Source organism: Sinocyclocheilus rhinocerous, unplaced genomic scaffold, assembly GCF_001515625.1.
Source record: "Sinocyclocheilus rhinocerous isolate Xijiao unplaced genomic scaffold, SAMN03320098_v1.1 scaffold754, whole genome shotgun sequence".
Classification (NCBI taxonomy): Eukaryota; Metazoa; Chordata; class Actinopteri; order Cypriniformes; family Cyprinidae; genus Sinocyclocheilus; species Sinocyclocheilus rhinocerous.
The window spans coordinates 94,190-108,096 of record NW_015658045.1 but is presented as its reverse complement, the minus strand read 5'-3'; the positions used below and the strand labels follow the sequence as shown (position 1 = coordinate 108,096).

At 37.1% G+C, this 13,907-nt stretch overlaps 1 protein-coding gene across 2 annotated transcripts in view; it reads right to left on the bottom strand.

Moving 5' to 3' along the window:
• LOC107722032 (vacuolar protein sorting-associated protein 41 homolog) overlaps positions 1 to 13,663 on the bottom strand; it is a 32,250-nt gene extending 18,587 nt beyond the window's left edge. Inside the window, exons 1-3 of one of the 2 annotated variants that reach the window (XM_016530261.1) lie at positions 13,465 to 13,663; positions 12,846 to 12,884; positions 2,453 to 2,560 (exon numbers count right to left, since the gene is read on the bottom strand). In XM_016530261.1, the coding sequence (XP_016385747.1) occupies positions 2,453 to 2,560; positions 12,846 to 12,884; positions 13,465 to 13,485 (168 nt within the window). In that variant the 5' untranslated portion in view covers positions 13,486 to 13,663. Of the gene's footprint in view, positions 1 to 2,452; positions 2,561 to 8,581; positions 8,621 to 12,845; positions 12,885 to 13,464 lie in introns of both variants that reach the window. The other variant, XM_016530260.1, reaches the window with a different exon arrangement.
• Between the last annotated feature and the right edge of the window lie 244 nt (positions 13,664 to 13,907).

The following is a 13,907-nucleotide window of genomic DNA, read 5'->3' as shown; positions in this document are numbered from 1 at the left end:
AATCATTCGTGATCCAGCTTCACCTACAGAAGAAGTGAGTGTAAGGTTTTTTTAACGAATCTTTGCAAATCGCCTTTCCTAATAATGTGCTAATTAGCAAGTTTCACGATGAATGCGGCTAAAGTAAACAGTCTCTCTGAGAGCGGCTCGGAAGAGAGGGACGGGGTCAGCATAGCTCATTAACATTTAAAGGAAAATGCTACAAAACTGCATGCTCTGAAAAGAGCTGTTTTTGACAGGGTAAAAAAGGTGTTTTTTAGACTACCATTGAGAAATTTTAACCAAACTATGATACAGACTTTTCATTAAGACCCTAAAGAATCATATCAACTTTGACCCCTTTAAGAAACATGATATATTTTCAGTTCATGTTGATTTCAAAAAGTCACTTAGTAGTCACAGAATATTACATACAGTACATCTTCACTTAGCAGAACATTTCTTACAATAACATGTTGACATGGTATTCAGCAGATTAACACTATTTCATCTAGATCAGTAGGTGAAACAACTGTCCCAAAGCAAGCCAGGTAATTTTCTCAATTTTCTTAATATTATTATTTATTTATTGTAAATCAATTATCACAATAGTGATAACAGGGACACGTATAAGTGAAGATAATAGTAGGCCTATTGATATTAAAAATGTAAATTATAATTATTGGAAAACATTACAATAATTGATCATAACATTACATACATTATAATAAATTGTTTCCAAGTCTACACTGATTTTTAGATATTACACATTAATACTGATTCATTGCTGTCTGAGTCTGACTGAAAATCAGGCATACAATTAAAAGCTGCATATTTTTTAAGCCTAACTTTGTGTTAATATTCACTCATTTGCATTATTGCAGTTAGGTAATTAAGTATTCCAACCAAGAGTAGTGAGTTTTCTTTTTCTTGTCAATGTTATTGTTTGATTATTTGATTGTTTGATTATTTCCAATTAATTACCAAGGCCCTGGTGAATGAAATCAGTGAATTCCATGTGCTCCCTTTTGTTACATAAATATTGGTCATTAAAGTAGCATAAAGCTGATTTTGGATTTTATTAGCTACAGAAGAGCATAAGATGCGCATGCGCTTTGCATAGTGTCACTCAGGTTAAACAAATAAAATGAAATCAGGCCACATAAAGTGATGTTCAGTCCAGTCCAACCACCAACCTAAAATTAGTCTGACACCCCTGCAGATTTGGGTCTATCACTCTAGACACTCTGAAAACTGAACCCAACAAATGAACCCAACACACAGAATGTGTCCAGCTCTGAAACTGAGGTTACCCTGCGTCCAAACACATATACACACACACCTGCTTACACGTGCACAGACCTTTCCCTGTCGCAGCACACCGAGCCACCCCATGCTTCACTGCAGTCTATAATGAAATGCTTATATTTACAGGCACAGTCGAGCATGTCCAACAGAACCCCCCGCAATCTCCCCAAATAAAATCAGTCAAAAATAAATAAATAAAAGGTGTGGCCTCACCAGCCTCAGTGGCTCTTAAAGGGATTTATCAAAATGGAATTGCTGAAATGAAATTCGTATTCCTGGCACTTAAAATATGAGGCAACATTAGGCAGGAGGGCCGCTGGCGCGAGCGTGTTCTTGTGTGTCTAGGTGGCGGAATGCACATCGGAGCACATGCATAAAAGACTAAAGGGAAGAAACAGATGCAGGGAATGATAAGAGATAGACAAAGTGAGAGAAGGTGAAAGAGTGAAAAAAGGGGGGACTCATTGGAAATTCAGCTTTTCAACGTCTTCTCTTCTTGCAAGCTTGCCTTTTTTTTTTTTTTGAAAGATGGAAGAAGAGAAAGGGGGAAAGAGCCCCCAGGGACAAGCAGGAAAAGCGGGGGGGAAAAAATAAAAATCAATAGCGGTTAATAAAACATCAGGTGAGGAGACATAACTAGGTATGACTATTCCTCCATAGAGTGAACCGGCTGCCATGACGATTAACCAGCCCACGTAGAATGTTCCACCAACAAAAATATCAAGCCCGGGAAAAACACGGAAAGAAGACAGGCAAAAAAAGACATAGAAATCTAAAGGTAGAGGAAATAAGCAGGAAATCAGCAAAATGTTGGTGGCCTTTGAGCATTTGTGCCTAAGCACTTCTCTAAGAAAAGTACAGTGGAGAAGACAAGTCAAAAATATTATATTCAGAACTACACAAGTGTAATAAATAATAATCTGCTCCAATAAATCTTTGCATTTAAGAATTTAAAAAATATATATGAAAAAGAAAAAAAAAAACTATAAATCTAGAATTAGATTTTTTAAACAGTGAAAACAAGTTACAATTAAGTTTCTAATTAAATAATTTAATTTCTGTACAATGTGAAATACATCCAAACACTCAAAAAAACCTGCACTGTATATGCACATCATGTCCTGCACTTTGTTTCTTAAAAACATGCAAAATAGCTTTTAAACACCTTGTCATGCACTGTCATGCAGCTGGCCGCATCCTTCTGCAAGATCTCGGTCACACCATTGGTCAGCCTCTCGTACTTCAGTTTAGGCTCCTCCTCTGTATCCTCCTCCTGTACAAACAAAACACACCCATTCTTCATTAACCTTTAGCTTAAGAGGCACCACCAGAGTATACAATTTATTCACACATTCATAATTAGTATTAGTAATATGCAGGGTGTGATTTGTAAGGGGGGATGGGGGGATTTCCCCCCTTCTGGTCTATGTATCCCTGCCTCTGCTGAATTATTTTTTATACCCGGTGGGGATAAAAAAAAATATATATATATCCCCCCGGGTGTTGCTTCCACACCAACAACCAACAGAGCATATAAAATACCAAAAGTTTAAAATATTTTTTATTAAGCAAAATACTGCAACATGACAATACAAACAACAATAAAATCAGAAATGGACTGTAACTGTCAGTGCTCCCGCTTAATAAAAACTCGTTTGCAAATGGGCGCAAATGCATTTGTTATTTAAACAACGTGGCACAGGACATGAAAATGACAACTAGGTCGGGCTGAAACTAACAAAAAACATTTGCGTTGCGCCTGGCGCCACATTGCGCAGGATGTATGATAGGGCCCTCTGTGTCATTGTAACCAAGTATCATAAATAGTGGTCAAATATCGAATCTATTTAATCGCAAGGTCAAATCAGAATATTTATTGTAGAAATGTTTCTGTAACAGCTGCCAAAAAATGATCTATATATTTATAGCTCCACTGTGATTTGTGACATTGGGTGTATCACAAAAAATATGAATTTATCATTTTAAAAAAAAAAAAAAAAAAAAATTTTTTTCCTTTTTTTTTTTTTTTCCTTGAAAATATGTCACAAACAATTTTAAACATTCCCCTTGATTTGTTCACAAATCGCACCCTGATAATATGTGTTAATTACTAAGAGGATTTTTTTTTAAAGAAATGTATTCAGCAAGAACGTCTCGGTTACGTATGGTAACCCTCGTTCCCTGAAGGAGGGAACGGAGACGTCACGTCGGATGACCGACGAATTGGGTACTGCCCCTTCCAGTGTCCTGTGGAAACCACCTGCGCCCCTACTTTTTGGCATAGGCCAGGGCTTACACAAGAGGACCAGCTACTGATGCTATGGCACTACCCAGTGAGTAAGACTGGATAACACTGGGAAAACGTACCCGTTCTACTTGGAACAGGGACGTTACGGAAGCTCCAACCTTCCCGAAGGAGGTTTCGGAAGCAAATACACATATGAACATTCCTTAGGTGCATATGGAAGATTGGAGGTGATTGTAACCCTCTTGGAAATAGCAGAAGTCTGCCGGGGAAACACGGGCTCAAGGCTATACCGTGGACTTTACACATATCGGATCCACTTAAGTCTTACATATGGAACCCAGCCTTCTACCGGTTCTCGAGGATTCAACGAGTGAAGGCCTGGCGCCGGACACTCCGCCACGTCTGGCTGCCGAGGGAACGGAGGAGCTCAACAGGGTCTACTATATGGACTCTCTGGAGTGGTTTTAGCAAACCCACCCGAAGTCGGGGCCTCTCAGTGCTACCCGTTTGAGGTGAGAACACAGGAGGATACCGGCTCCACACGAAGGCTATAGAATCTAGCGAACGTGTTAGGGGTCGCCCAGCCCGCAGCTCTACAGATATCCGACAGCGAGGCGCCACGAGCCAGCGCCCAGGAGGATGCAACACCTCTAGTTGAGTGAGCTCGCAACCTGAACGGGCAGGGCACACCCTGTGCCTGATAAGCCAGGGTGATGGCATCCACTATCCAGTGGGCCATCCTCTGCTTAGAGACGGCATTCCCCTTCTGCCGGCCTCCGTGACAGACAAAGAGCTGGTCTGAGGTCCTGAAGCTTTGCGTCCGGTACACGTAGCACTTTAAGGCTCGGACGGGACAGAGCAAAACTAGGGCTGGGTCTGCCTCCTCCGAGGGCAGCGCTTGGAGGTTCACCACCTGATCCCTGAAGGGAGTAGCGGGAACCTTGGGCACATAGCCGGGCCGGGGCCTCAGGGTTACCTGGGAATCAGCCGGCCCGAACTCTAGGCACAAATCGTTGACCGAAAATGCGTGCAGGTCCCCTACCCTCTTGATGGAGGCCAGCTTTGCTGGAGGCCGCAGGAGCGCTGCTCTTGTTTTGGCGGTGGCAGGGGGGCTGCCCTCGGCGACGGCAGCAGCTGCACGCCGGGGCAGGATGTACCTGATGGCCTCAGTCTGCTTTGGTCAGCGGAGAACTGCTGGGCAAAGTTCTCCACCGTGTCGCCGAAAAGGCCGGTCTGGGACACGGGGGCGTTCAAGAATCGTGTCTTGTCCGTCTCGCGCATGTCAGCCAGACACAGCCAGAAATGGCGCTCCTGAACCACCATAGTGGACATCGCACGACCCATAGACCGCGCGAGGTCCGTCACGGTGCGGAGTTCTCTGCGAACTTCTGTCTCTCTAAGCGAGATCCCAATTCGTCGGTCATCCGACGTGACGTCGAGAGTGACCGACTGAAAGGGAATCATGGTTTCCATAAAATTATTAAGCATCACAACAGTCTTCAACATTGATAATAAAAAGAAATGCTTCCTGAGCACCAAATCAGCATATTAGAATAATTTGTGACACTGAAGATTGGAGCAACGATGCTGAAAACTAAACTAAAATTACATTTTAAACAATGTATTTTATATTCAAACAGAAAACAGTTATTTTAAATTCTAATCATATATACTTTTGTACTATATTTTAGATCAAATAAATGCAGTCTTGGTGAGCATGAAAGACTTAACATAAAAAAAAACACATTAAATAATCTTATCAACCCAAAACTTTTGAATGGTAGAAGTGTATTTTGGACTAGACAATTCCAGTCACTCCAATGCAAATAAGTAGCCAGCAGAACTATGAATAAGATAAGATCGCAGGAAGACTGCCGGTATGGATAGCATTTCATTTTATCAGACATTTTTTTCTTCTCGTCACCAACACCTCCATTGTCCAGTTCCTGTTGTGTCCAGATGTGAAATTTCTAATGCCTGAGCATTTGTCATGGTCTACAAAGCCATTACAGACAGGGACGGAGAGACAGAGAGAGGCGGGAAAAAAATCCTGACAAACTTTCTACGGTGGGGAGGGGTGGATAATATCTCTCCTGTTTCATATCCCATAATTTCTTCCTGTTGTTAGTGTTTGCCATCGCCACGCCGATGTGGTGGATGAGTGTTGTGCCTCATTCCCTGCCAATCCTAATTGGTGCCCTGGGGAGCAGGGGATGAAGGGAAGTCTGTCTTTAATTGCCCCTTTTCTGGAGTGGTGTGACCATCCGCACTCTCCTTTTTCGCTCATCCCTCATTCTGTCTCTGTCTTTCTAGTTACAAGCTTTGCTGGAATGCTACAGTGAAGCATTGGGCTGCAAAACCACAGATTAATGTCAAACCCCACCAGCATCTTTGCTCATTTCCTCACACTGCGTGACATCATGTTTAGAGGCTGTGGCATGTTTTCTTTAAGCCATGAGTGGTGTGTTCTTCTTTCATGAGGATAGACGGGCTTTACATGGGGTGTCATGAATGCTGACAAGCTCCAAAAATGGCAACCAGTATGAGCTCAGAGGACTCGGAAGGTGTGGTCCATCTGAGAGCACATTTCCACTCAGCCTTCAACACATCCATGGTCACATCAGGAAGTGTTGGGGAGAGATAGACGAGGGGATAGAGACAGTATGGAGGCTTATTTTCAGCATGAAATAAAAAAGGTAATTGAAACTTTTTTCTTGCAATTTTCTTGACTTTTTTCAGAATTGCAAGATATAAACTCAGAATTCTAAGACGAAAAGTCCCAAATGTGATATAAAAAGTCATAATTACCTTTTTTATTTATTATTATTATTTTAAATTCCGCAGTGGAAACAAGCTCCTTTTTTTATCTCACAATTATTTTCTTGCAATTTCTTTGCAATTTCTTTACAATTTCAACTTCTCTTCTTAGAACTGCGAGTTTGTATCTCGTTTATATATCAATTGAGAAAAAAAAGTTAGAATTGCAAGGAAAAAAAGCCACAATTGTGAAAAAAAATAAATAAATGGTAACACTTTACAATACGGTTCCATTAGTTAATGTTAGTTAATGTATGAATGAACAAACAATGAACAATACATTTGTTACAGTATTTATTAATCTTTGTTAATGTTAGTTAATGAAAATAAAGTCGTTCATTGTTAGTTCATGTTAATTCACAGCATGTTAACTAATGTTAACAAGCACAACTTTTGATTTTAATAATGCATTAATAAATGTTGAAATTAACATTAACTAGGATTAATAAATGCTGTAGAAGTATTGTTCATGAGAACAGTAGTAGTTAACTAATGTTAACTAATGATGAAACATTGCAAAGTGTTACCAAAAAATTAACTTGCTTCTGCCGTGGAATAAAAAATAAAAAAAGTTTGCAATTGTGAGTTTATATTTCACAATATTTCACAATAAAAAGAGTTTACTTTTCTTCTCAGAAATGCATGTTTATATCTCACAATTGAGAATTAGAAAAGTTTTTTTTTTCTCAGAATTGTGAGATTATGTCTCTATTTTCTAGTTTATATCTCACAATTATGAAAAAAAAAAGAATTGTGAGATATAAAAAGTCATGTTACCTTTTTTTTTTTTTGATTCAATGTCAGAAATAATCTTCCATAAAACAGAGCTCTACAATTATGAACAAAACAAACTGGTTTACAGTGAATACAATCATGCTCTCCAAGGTGCCTGGGTGCAAAGAGAAGACAGTTTGTGGACAGGAGATAGGAGAGATTGCTTCACAGACTGAGATTTCATTTACGAGGAGGGCAATGCTGTTGTTTCCTTTTTTCTGTTTTCATTTTGAATTGAGGACTAGAATGTCTACTTGACATTTCATTCACTGTATTACTTAAAGACTATCCTTATTTTCAAGTCTCTTCTTGAAACAGCACTCAAGAAAATGGACAATGTATTATGACCTTTTACAGTGGTACTGTACACAGAATATGTTACAGCCAAATTATACAGTTCTCCTCATATGTTTACATACCTCTTGCAAGACTGCAAGATGATCATTTTAATAAAATAAAACGGATCATAAAAACAGATTTTTTTTTATTTAGCACTGTCCTGTGTCACACAACAGATGTTTACATAAAGTCCACAAGACAAAATAAAAATTAACCAGTTCAAAAGTTGACATACCCTTGAATCTTAATCATGTGTGTTGTTACCTGAATGATCCATGACTGTTTTTATGTTTGTGATAGATGTTCATGACGAGTGGGGTGTACATTTTTCTGACTTACATGATCAGGATAAATTGTACTAATTTCTAAGAAACATGTAAATATCTTACGTAGTTTCTGAAGGGCTTATAATGCATTGTGTTGCCTTCTTGGTGTTTATTCAGTTATTATTTTGTCTTGTGTACTATATGTAAACATCCGTTAAGTGTTATTCAGGACAGTACTACATAAAAAGTAACATGCAATTTTTTATGATTCATCTTATTTTGTTAAAATGATTAACATCTTGCATATTCTACAAGGGGTATAAACGTCTGAGCAGAACTGTAAGATATAGGATTCTTACATTAGCATGTGACAACAAATGGTAACATCCATAATGTCAAATGCTTTACTGTGAATATGTTTACAGTCTCATTACATGTCTGTGCACCTCTGAAAAGCTTATGGATACTTAAGACACAGTATGTGCATAATAAAAATAAATGAAACTGGAATATGCCAGGTTTTCTCTACTAACTTTACATATCTTTTTATTTTAACTATCAGAGTAACCACAGACAGTAGTTCAAAAAATTATAACTACGTTTGACCAGAAAAAAAAGTGTCAAAATAGTTTTCGAACCACAATTTTGAACAGTATATCTATTGTTTTATCATTCAAAATCAAAATAAAATATTTTTTTAAGTGTTTTGCTTTAAAAGTAAGCTTGTGCACTCATTCTTTCAAATAAATACCGCTTTAATATTTTGTTACCTAATGCATTTTAAAATTACAACAGATTCTGCTTCAATAACTGTAATCAAATCAGTAAATTGAACAGTTCTTGATTTTACCTCTGACTCATCTGTGGATTCCTCACTTAATTTTCTTCCCTGGAAAAAAAGAAAAAAGAAAAAGCAATGCATTAATGCTGGAAAAATTATGAACATGGTATATTATTTCTTAAACACCTTCATAAAAATATATGCAATGGCAAAGCCAACATAAAACCCAACTTAAAAACGTAATTATGTATAAATAAATAATAATATGCATATAAATAAGTCATTTATAGTAGAGTATTCTTCATTTTGTCAGTAAACTTGCTGTCATCCCTGCTGAAAGTGCTGAGGTGCACAGGGGAGATGATCATCTGCAACACAAACAGGGGGTAGTGCAGCCTGATGTGTGCAACCCACTCGACACGGGAAACCACCACCGCTGAAGCGCCGTACCGCCAACACGAAGAGCTCTCCCAAGAGCGCGCTGAACTCGTTCAGTCTTCTTCTCTCAGTAGAGTAGTCAGGAGCAGAACGATGTGATCGCTCGGCTCCGAAGCGAAAAGCTGAATATGCACTGCATCTGCTGCCTACTTATACTCACGCTGTGATCAGCGGCAGCTGGATGCAATAATCGCATGCCAATGTGCATTGGCTCGTTTAGTTTACACTCGAAGTAGATTGGTCTCTCTAAGCGAGATCCCAATTCGTCGGTCATCCGACGTGACGTCGAGAGTGACCGACTGAAAGGGAATCATGGTTTCCATAAAATTATTAAGCATCACAACAGTCTTCAACATTGATAATAAAAAGAAATGCTTCCTGAGCACCAAATCAGCATATTAGAATAATTTGTGACACTGAAGATTGGAGCAACGATGCTGAAAACTAAACTAAAATTACATTTTAAACAATGTATTTTATATTCAAACAGAAAACAGTTATTTTAAATTCTAATCATATATACTTTTGTACTATATTTTAGATCAAATAAATGCAGTCTTGGTGAGCATGAAAGACTTAACATAAAAAAAAACACATTAAATAATCTTATCAACCCAAAACTTTTGAATGGTAGAAGTGTATTTTGGACTAGACAATTCCAGTCACTCCAATGCAAATAAGTAGCCAGCAGAACTATGAATAAGATAAGATCGCAGGAAGACTGCCGGTATGGATAGCATTTCATTTTATCAGACATTTTTTTCTTCTCGTCACCAACACCTCCATTGTCCAGTTCCTGTTGTGTCCAGATGTGAAATTTCTAATGCCTGAGCATTTGTCATGGTCTACAAAGCTATTACAGACAGGGACGGAGAGACAGAGAAAGGCGGGAAAAAAACCTGAAAAACTTTCTACGGTGGGGAGGGGTGGATAATATCTCTCCTGTTTCATATCCCATAATTTCTTCCTGTTGTTAGTGTTTGCCATCGCCACGCCGATGTGGTGGATGAGTGTTGTGCCTCATTCCCTGCCAATCCTAATTGGTGCCCTGGGGAGCAGGGGATGAAGGGAAGTCTGTCTTTAATTGCCCCTTTTCTGGAGTGGTGTGACCATCCGCACTCTCCTTTTTCGCTCATCCCTCATTCTGTCTCTGTCTTTCTAGTTACAAGCTTTGCTGGAATGCTACAGTGAAGCATTGGGCTGCAAAACCACAGATTAATGTCAAACCCCACCAGCATCTTTGCTCATTTCCTCACACTGCGTGACATCATGTTTAGAGGCTGTGGCATGTTTTCTTTAAGCCATGAGTGGTGTGTTCTTCTTTCATGAGGATAGACGGGCTTTACATGGGGTGTCATGAATGCTGACAAGCTCCAAAAATGGCAACCAGTATGAGCTCAGAGGACTCGGAAGGTGTGGTCCATCTGAGAGCACATTTCCACTCAGCCTTCAACACATCCATGGTCACATCAGGAAGTGTTGGGGAGAGATAGACGAGGGGATAGAGACAGTATGGAGGCTTATTTTCAGCATGAAATAAAAAAGGTAATTGAAACTTTTTTCTTGCAATTTTCTTGACTTTTTTCAGAATTGCAAGATATAAACTCAGAATTCTAAGACGAAAAGTCCCAAATGTGATATAAAAAGTCATAATTACCTTTTTTATTTATTATTATTATTTTAAATTCCGCAGTGGAAACAAGCTCCTTTTTTTATCTCACAATTATTTTCTTGCAATTTCTTTGCAATTTCTTTACAATTTCAACTTCTCTTCTTAGAACTGCGAGTTTGTATCTCGTTTATATATCAATTGAGAAAAAAAAGTTAGAATTGCAAGGAAAAAAAGCCACAATTGTGAAAAAAAATAAATAAATGGTAACACTTTACAATACGGTTCCATTAGTTAATGTTAGTTAATGTATGAATGAACAAACAATGAACAATACATTTGTTACAGTATTTATTAATCTTTGTTAATGTTAGTTAATGAAAATAAAGTCGTTCATTGTTAGTTCATGTTAATTCACAGCATGTTAACTAATGTTAACAAGCACAACTTTTGATTTTAATAATGCATTAATAAATGTTGAAATTAACATTAACTAGGATTAATAAATGCTGTAGAAGTATTGTTCATGAGAACAGTAGTAGTTAACTAATGTTAACTAATGATGAAACATTGCAAAGTGTTACCAAAAAATTAACTTGCTTCTGCCGTGGAATAAAAAATAAAAAAAGTTTGCAATTGTGAGTTTATATTTCACAATATTTCACAATAAAAAGAGTTTACTTTTCTTCTCAGAAATGCATGTTTATATCTCACAATTGAGAATTAGAAAAGTTTTTTTTTTCTCAGAATTGTGAGATTATGTCTCTATTTTCTAGTTTATATCTCACAATTATGAAAAAAAAAAGAATTGTGAGATATAAAAAGTCATGTTACCTTTTTTTTTTTTTGATTCAATGTCAGAAATAATCTTCCATAAAACAGAGCTCTACAATTATGAACAAAACAAACTGGTTTACAGTGAATACAATCATGCTCTCCAAGGTGCCTGGGTGCAAAGAGAAGACAGTTTGTGGACAGGAGATAGGAGAGATTGCTTCACAGACTGAGATTTCATTTACGAGGAGGGCAATGCTGTTGTTTCCTTTTTTCTGTTTTCATTTTGAATTGAGGACTAGAATGTCTACTTGACATTTCATTCACTGTATTACTTAAAGACTATCCTTATTTTCAAGTCTCTTCTTGAAACAGCACTCAAGAAAATGGACAATGTATTATGACCTTTTACAGTGGTACTGTACACAGAATATGTTACAGCCAAATTATACAGTTCTCCTCATATGTTTACATACCTCTTGCAAGACTGCAAGATGATCATTTTAATAAAATAAAACGGATCATAAAAACAGATTTTTTTTTATTTAGCACTGTCCTGTGTCACACAACAGATGTTTACATAAAGTCCACAAGACAAAATAAAAATTAACCAGTTCAAAAGTTGACATACCCTTGAATCTTAATCATGTGTGTTGTTACCTGAATGATCCATGACTGTTTTTATGTTTGTGATTGATGTTCATGACGAGTGGGGTGTACATTTTTCTGACTTACATGATCAGGATAAATTGTACTAATTTCTAAGAAACATGTAAATATCTTACGTAGTTTCTGAAGGGCTTATAATGCATTGTGTTGCCTTCTTGGTGTTTATTCAGTTATTATTTTGTCTTGTGTACTATATGTAAACATCCGTTAAGTGTTATTCAGGACAGTACTACATAAAAAGTAACATGCAATTTTTTATGATTCATCTTATTTTGTTAAAATGATTAACATCTTGCATATTCTACAAGGGGTATAAACGTCTGAGCAGAACTGTAAGATATAGGATTCTTACATTAGCATGTGACAACAAATGGTAACATCCATAATGTCAAATGCTTTACTGTGAATATGTTTACAGTCTCATTACATGTCTGTGCACCTCTGAAAAGCTTATGGATACTTAAGACACAGTATGTGCATAATAAAAATAAATGAAACTGGAATATGCCAGGTTTTCTCTACTAACTTTACATATCTTTTTATTTTAACTATCAGAGTAACCACAGACAGTAGTTCAAAAAATTATAACTACGTTTGACCAGAAAAAAAAGTGTCAAAATAGTTTTCGAACCACAATTTTGAACAGTATATCTATTGTTTTATCATTCAAAATCAAAATAAAATATTTTTTTAAGTGTTTTGCTTTAAAAGTAAGCTTGTGCACTCATTCTTTCAAATAAATACCGCTTTAATATTTTGTTACCTAATGCATTTTAAAATTACAACAGATTCTGCTTCAATAACTGTAATCAAATCAGTAAATTGAACAGTTCTTGATTTTACCTCTGACTCATCTGTGGATTCCTCACTTAATTTTCTTCCCTGGAAAAAAAGAAAAAAGAAAAAGCAATGCATTAATGCTGGAAAAATTATGAACATGGTATATTATTTCTTAAACACCTTCATAAAAATATATGCAATGGCAAAGCCAACATAAAACCCAACTTAAAAACGTAATTATGTATAAATAAATAATAATATGCATATAAATAAGTCATTTATAGTAGAGTATTCTTCATTTTGTCAGTAAACTTGCTGTCATCCCTGCTGAAAAAGCTGATTTAAGGTCTACGGTAGTCTGGTTTAAGATGGTCTCCCTGCCCAGCTGACAAGTGTCCAAAAGCCAGTAAACAGACCAGTATGGGAGAGCGGCTAAAACCAGGAAACGACTTTAAGCTGGTTTTAAGTATTTTTTTAGGCAGTGATGTTGGCAAGTGTCAAACTATCGAGTTAGTCTGACAGCTTCAATAACACGTCTTTTAAAAAGTTCCTTTAAAATATAATTTACAACTGCAACCTCGAATAGCCAACACGCATTAAAAATTAAACATACTGAAACATTACATGTATAATCACAGGCTTCTGTCATTTGAAAGAATGTTTTCTTCCTTCAGAAACCTACCTGCTCCTCCACTTCCGCCATTTTAGGGGCTCCAGATGTGGAGTGTAAGGCAGATTTAGTATTAGGCCTAGTCTACTAATTTATGGTCTATCGACAACGTTAGCAATATTTATGTACACTTAAATTAGTTATTTTGCACCATAAACCAGCGCAGCTAATCATGCGATTCTCATTATTATGGGCACTGGGTCACATGACAAAAACAGGAAGCATCGCTAGAGCATCATGGGAGTTGTAGTTAAAGTACAAGGGAAAGAATATGCTAGCACCCGACCTTTTCTCCAAATATATGTGATTTTTGTCTTTTAATTCACTTTCATTATAGTAGCAAACGCATTTTCTCCGACCCTCACATTTTATTAAATCAAATCGTAATTCAATATCTGCATGTAAGCAACAGTGTCACGTCAAAATGTATATTTGTCTATTTAAATCAGCTGACC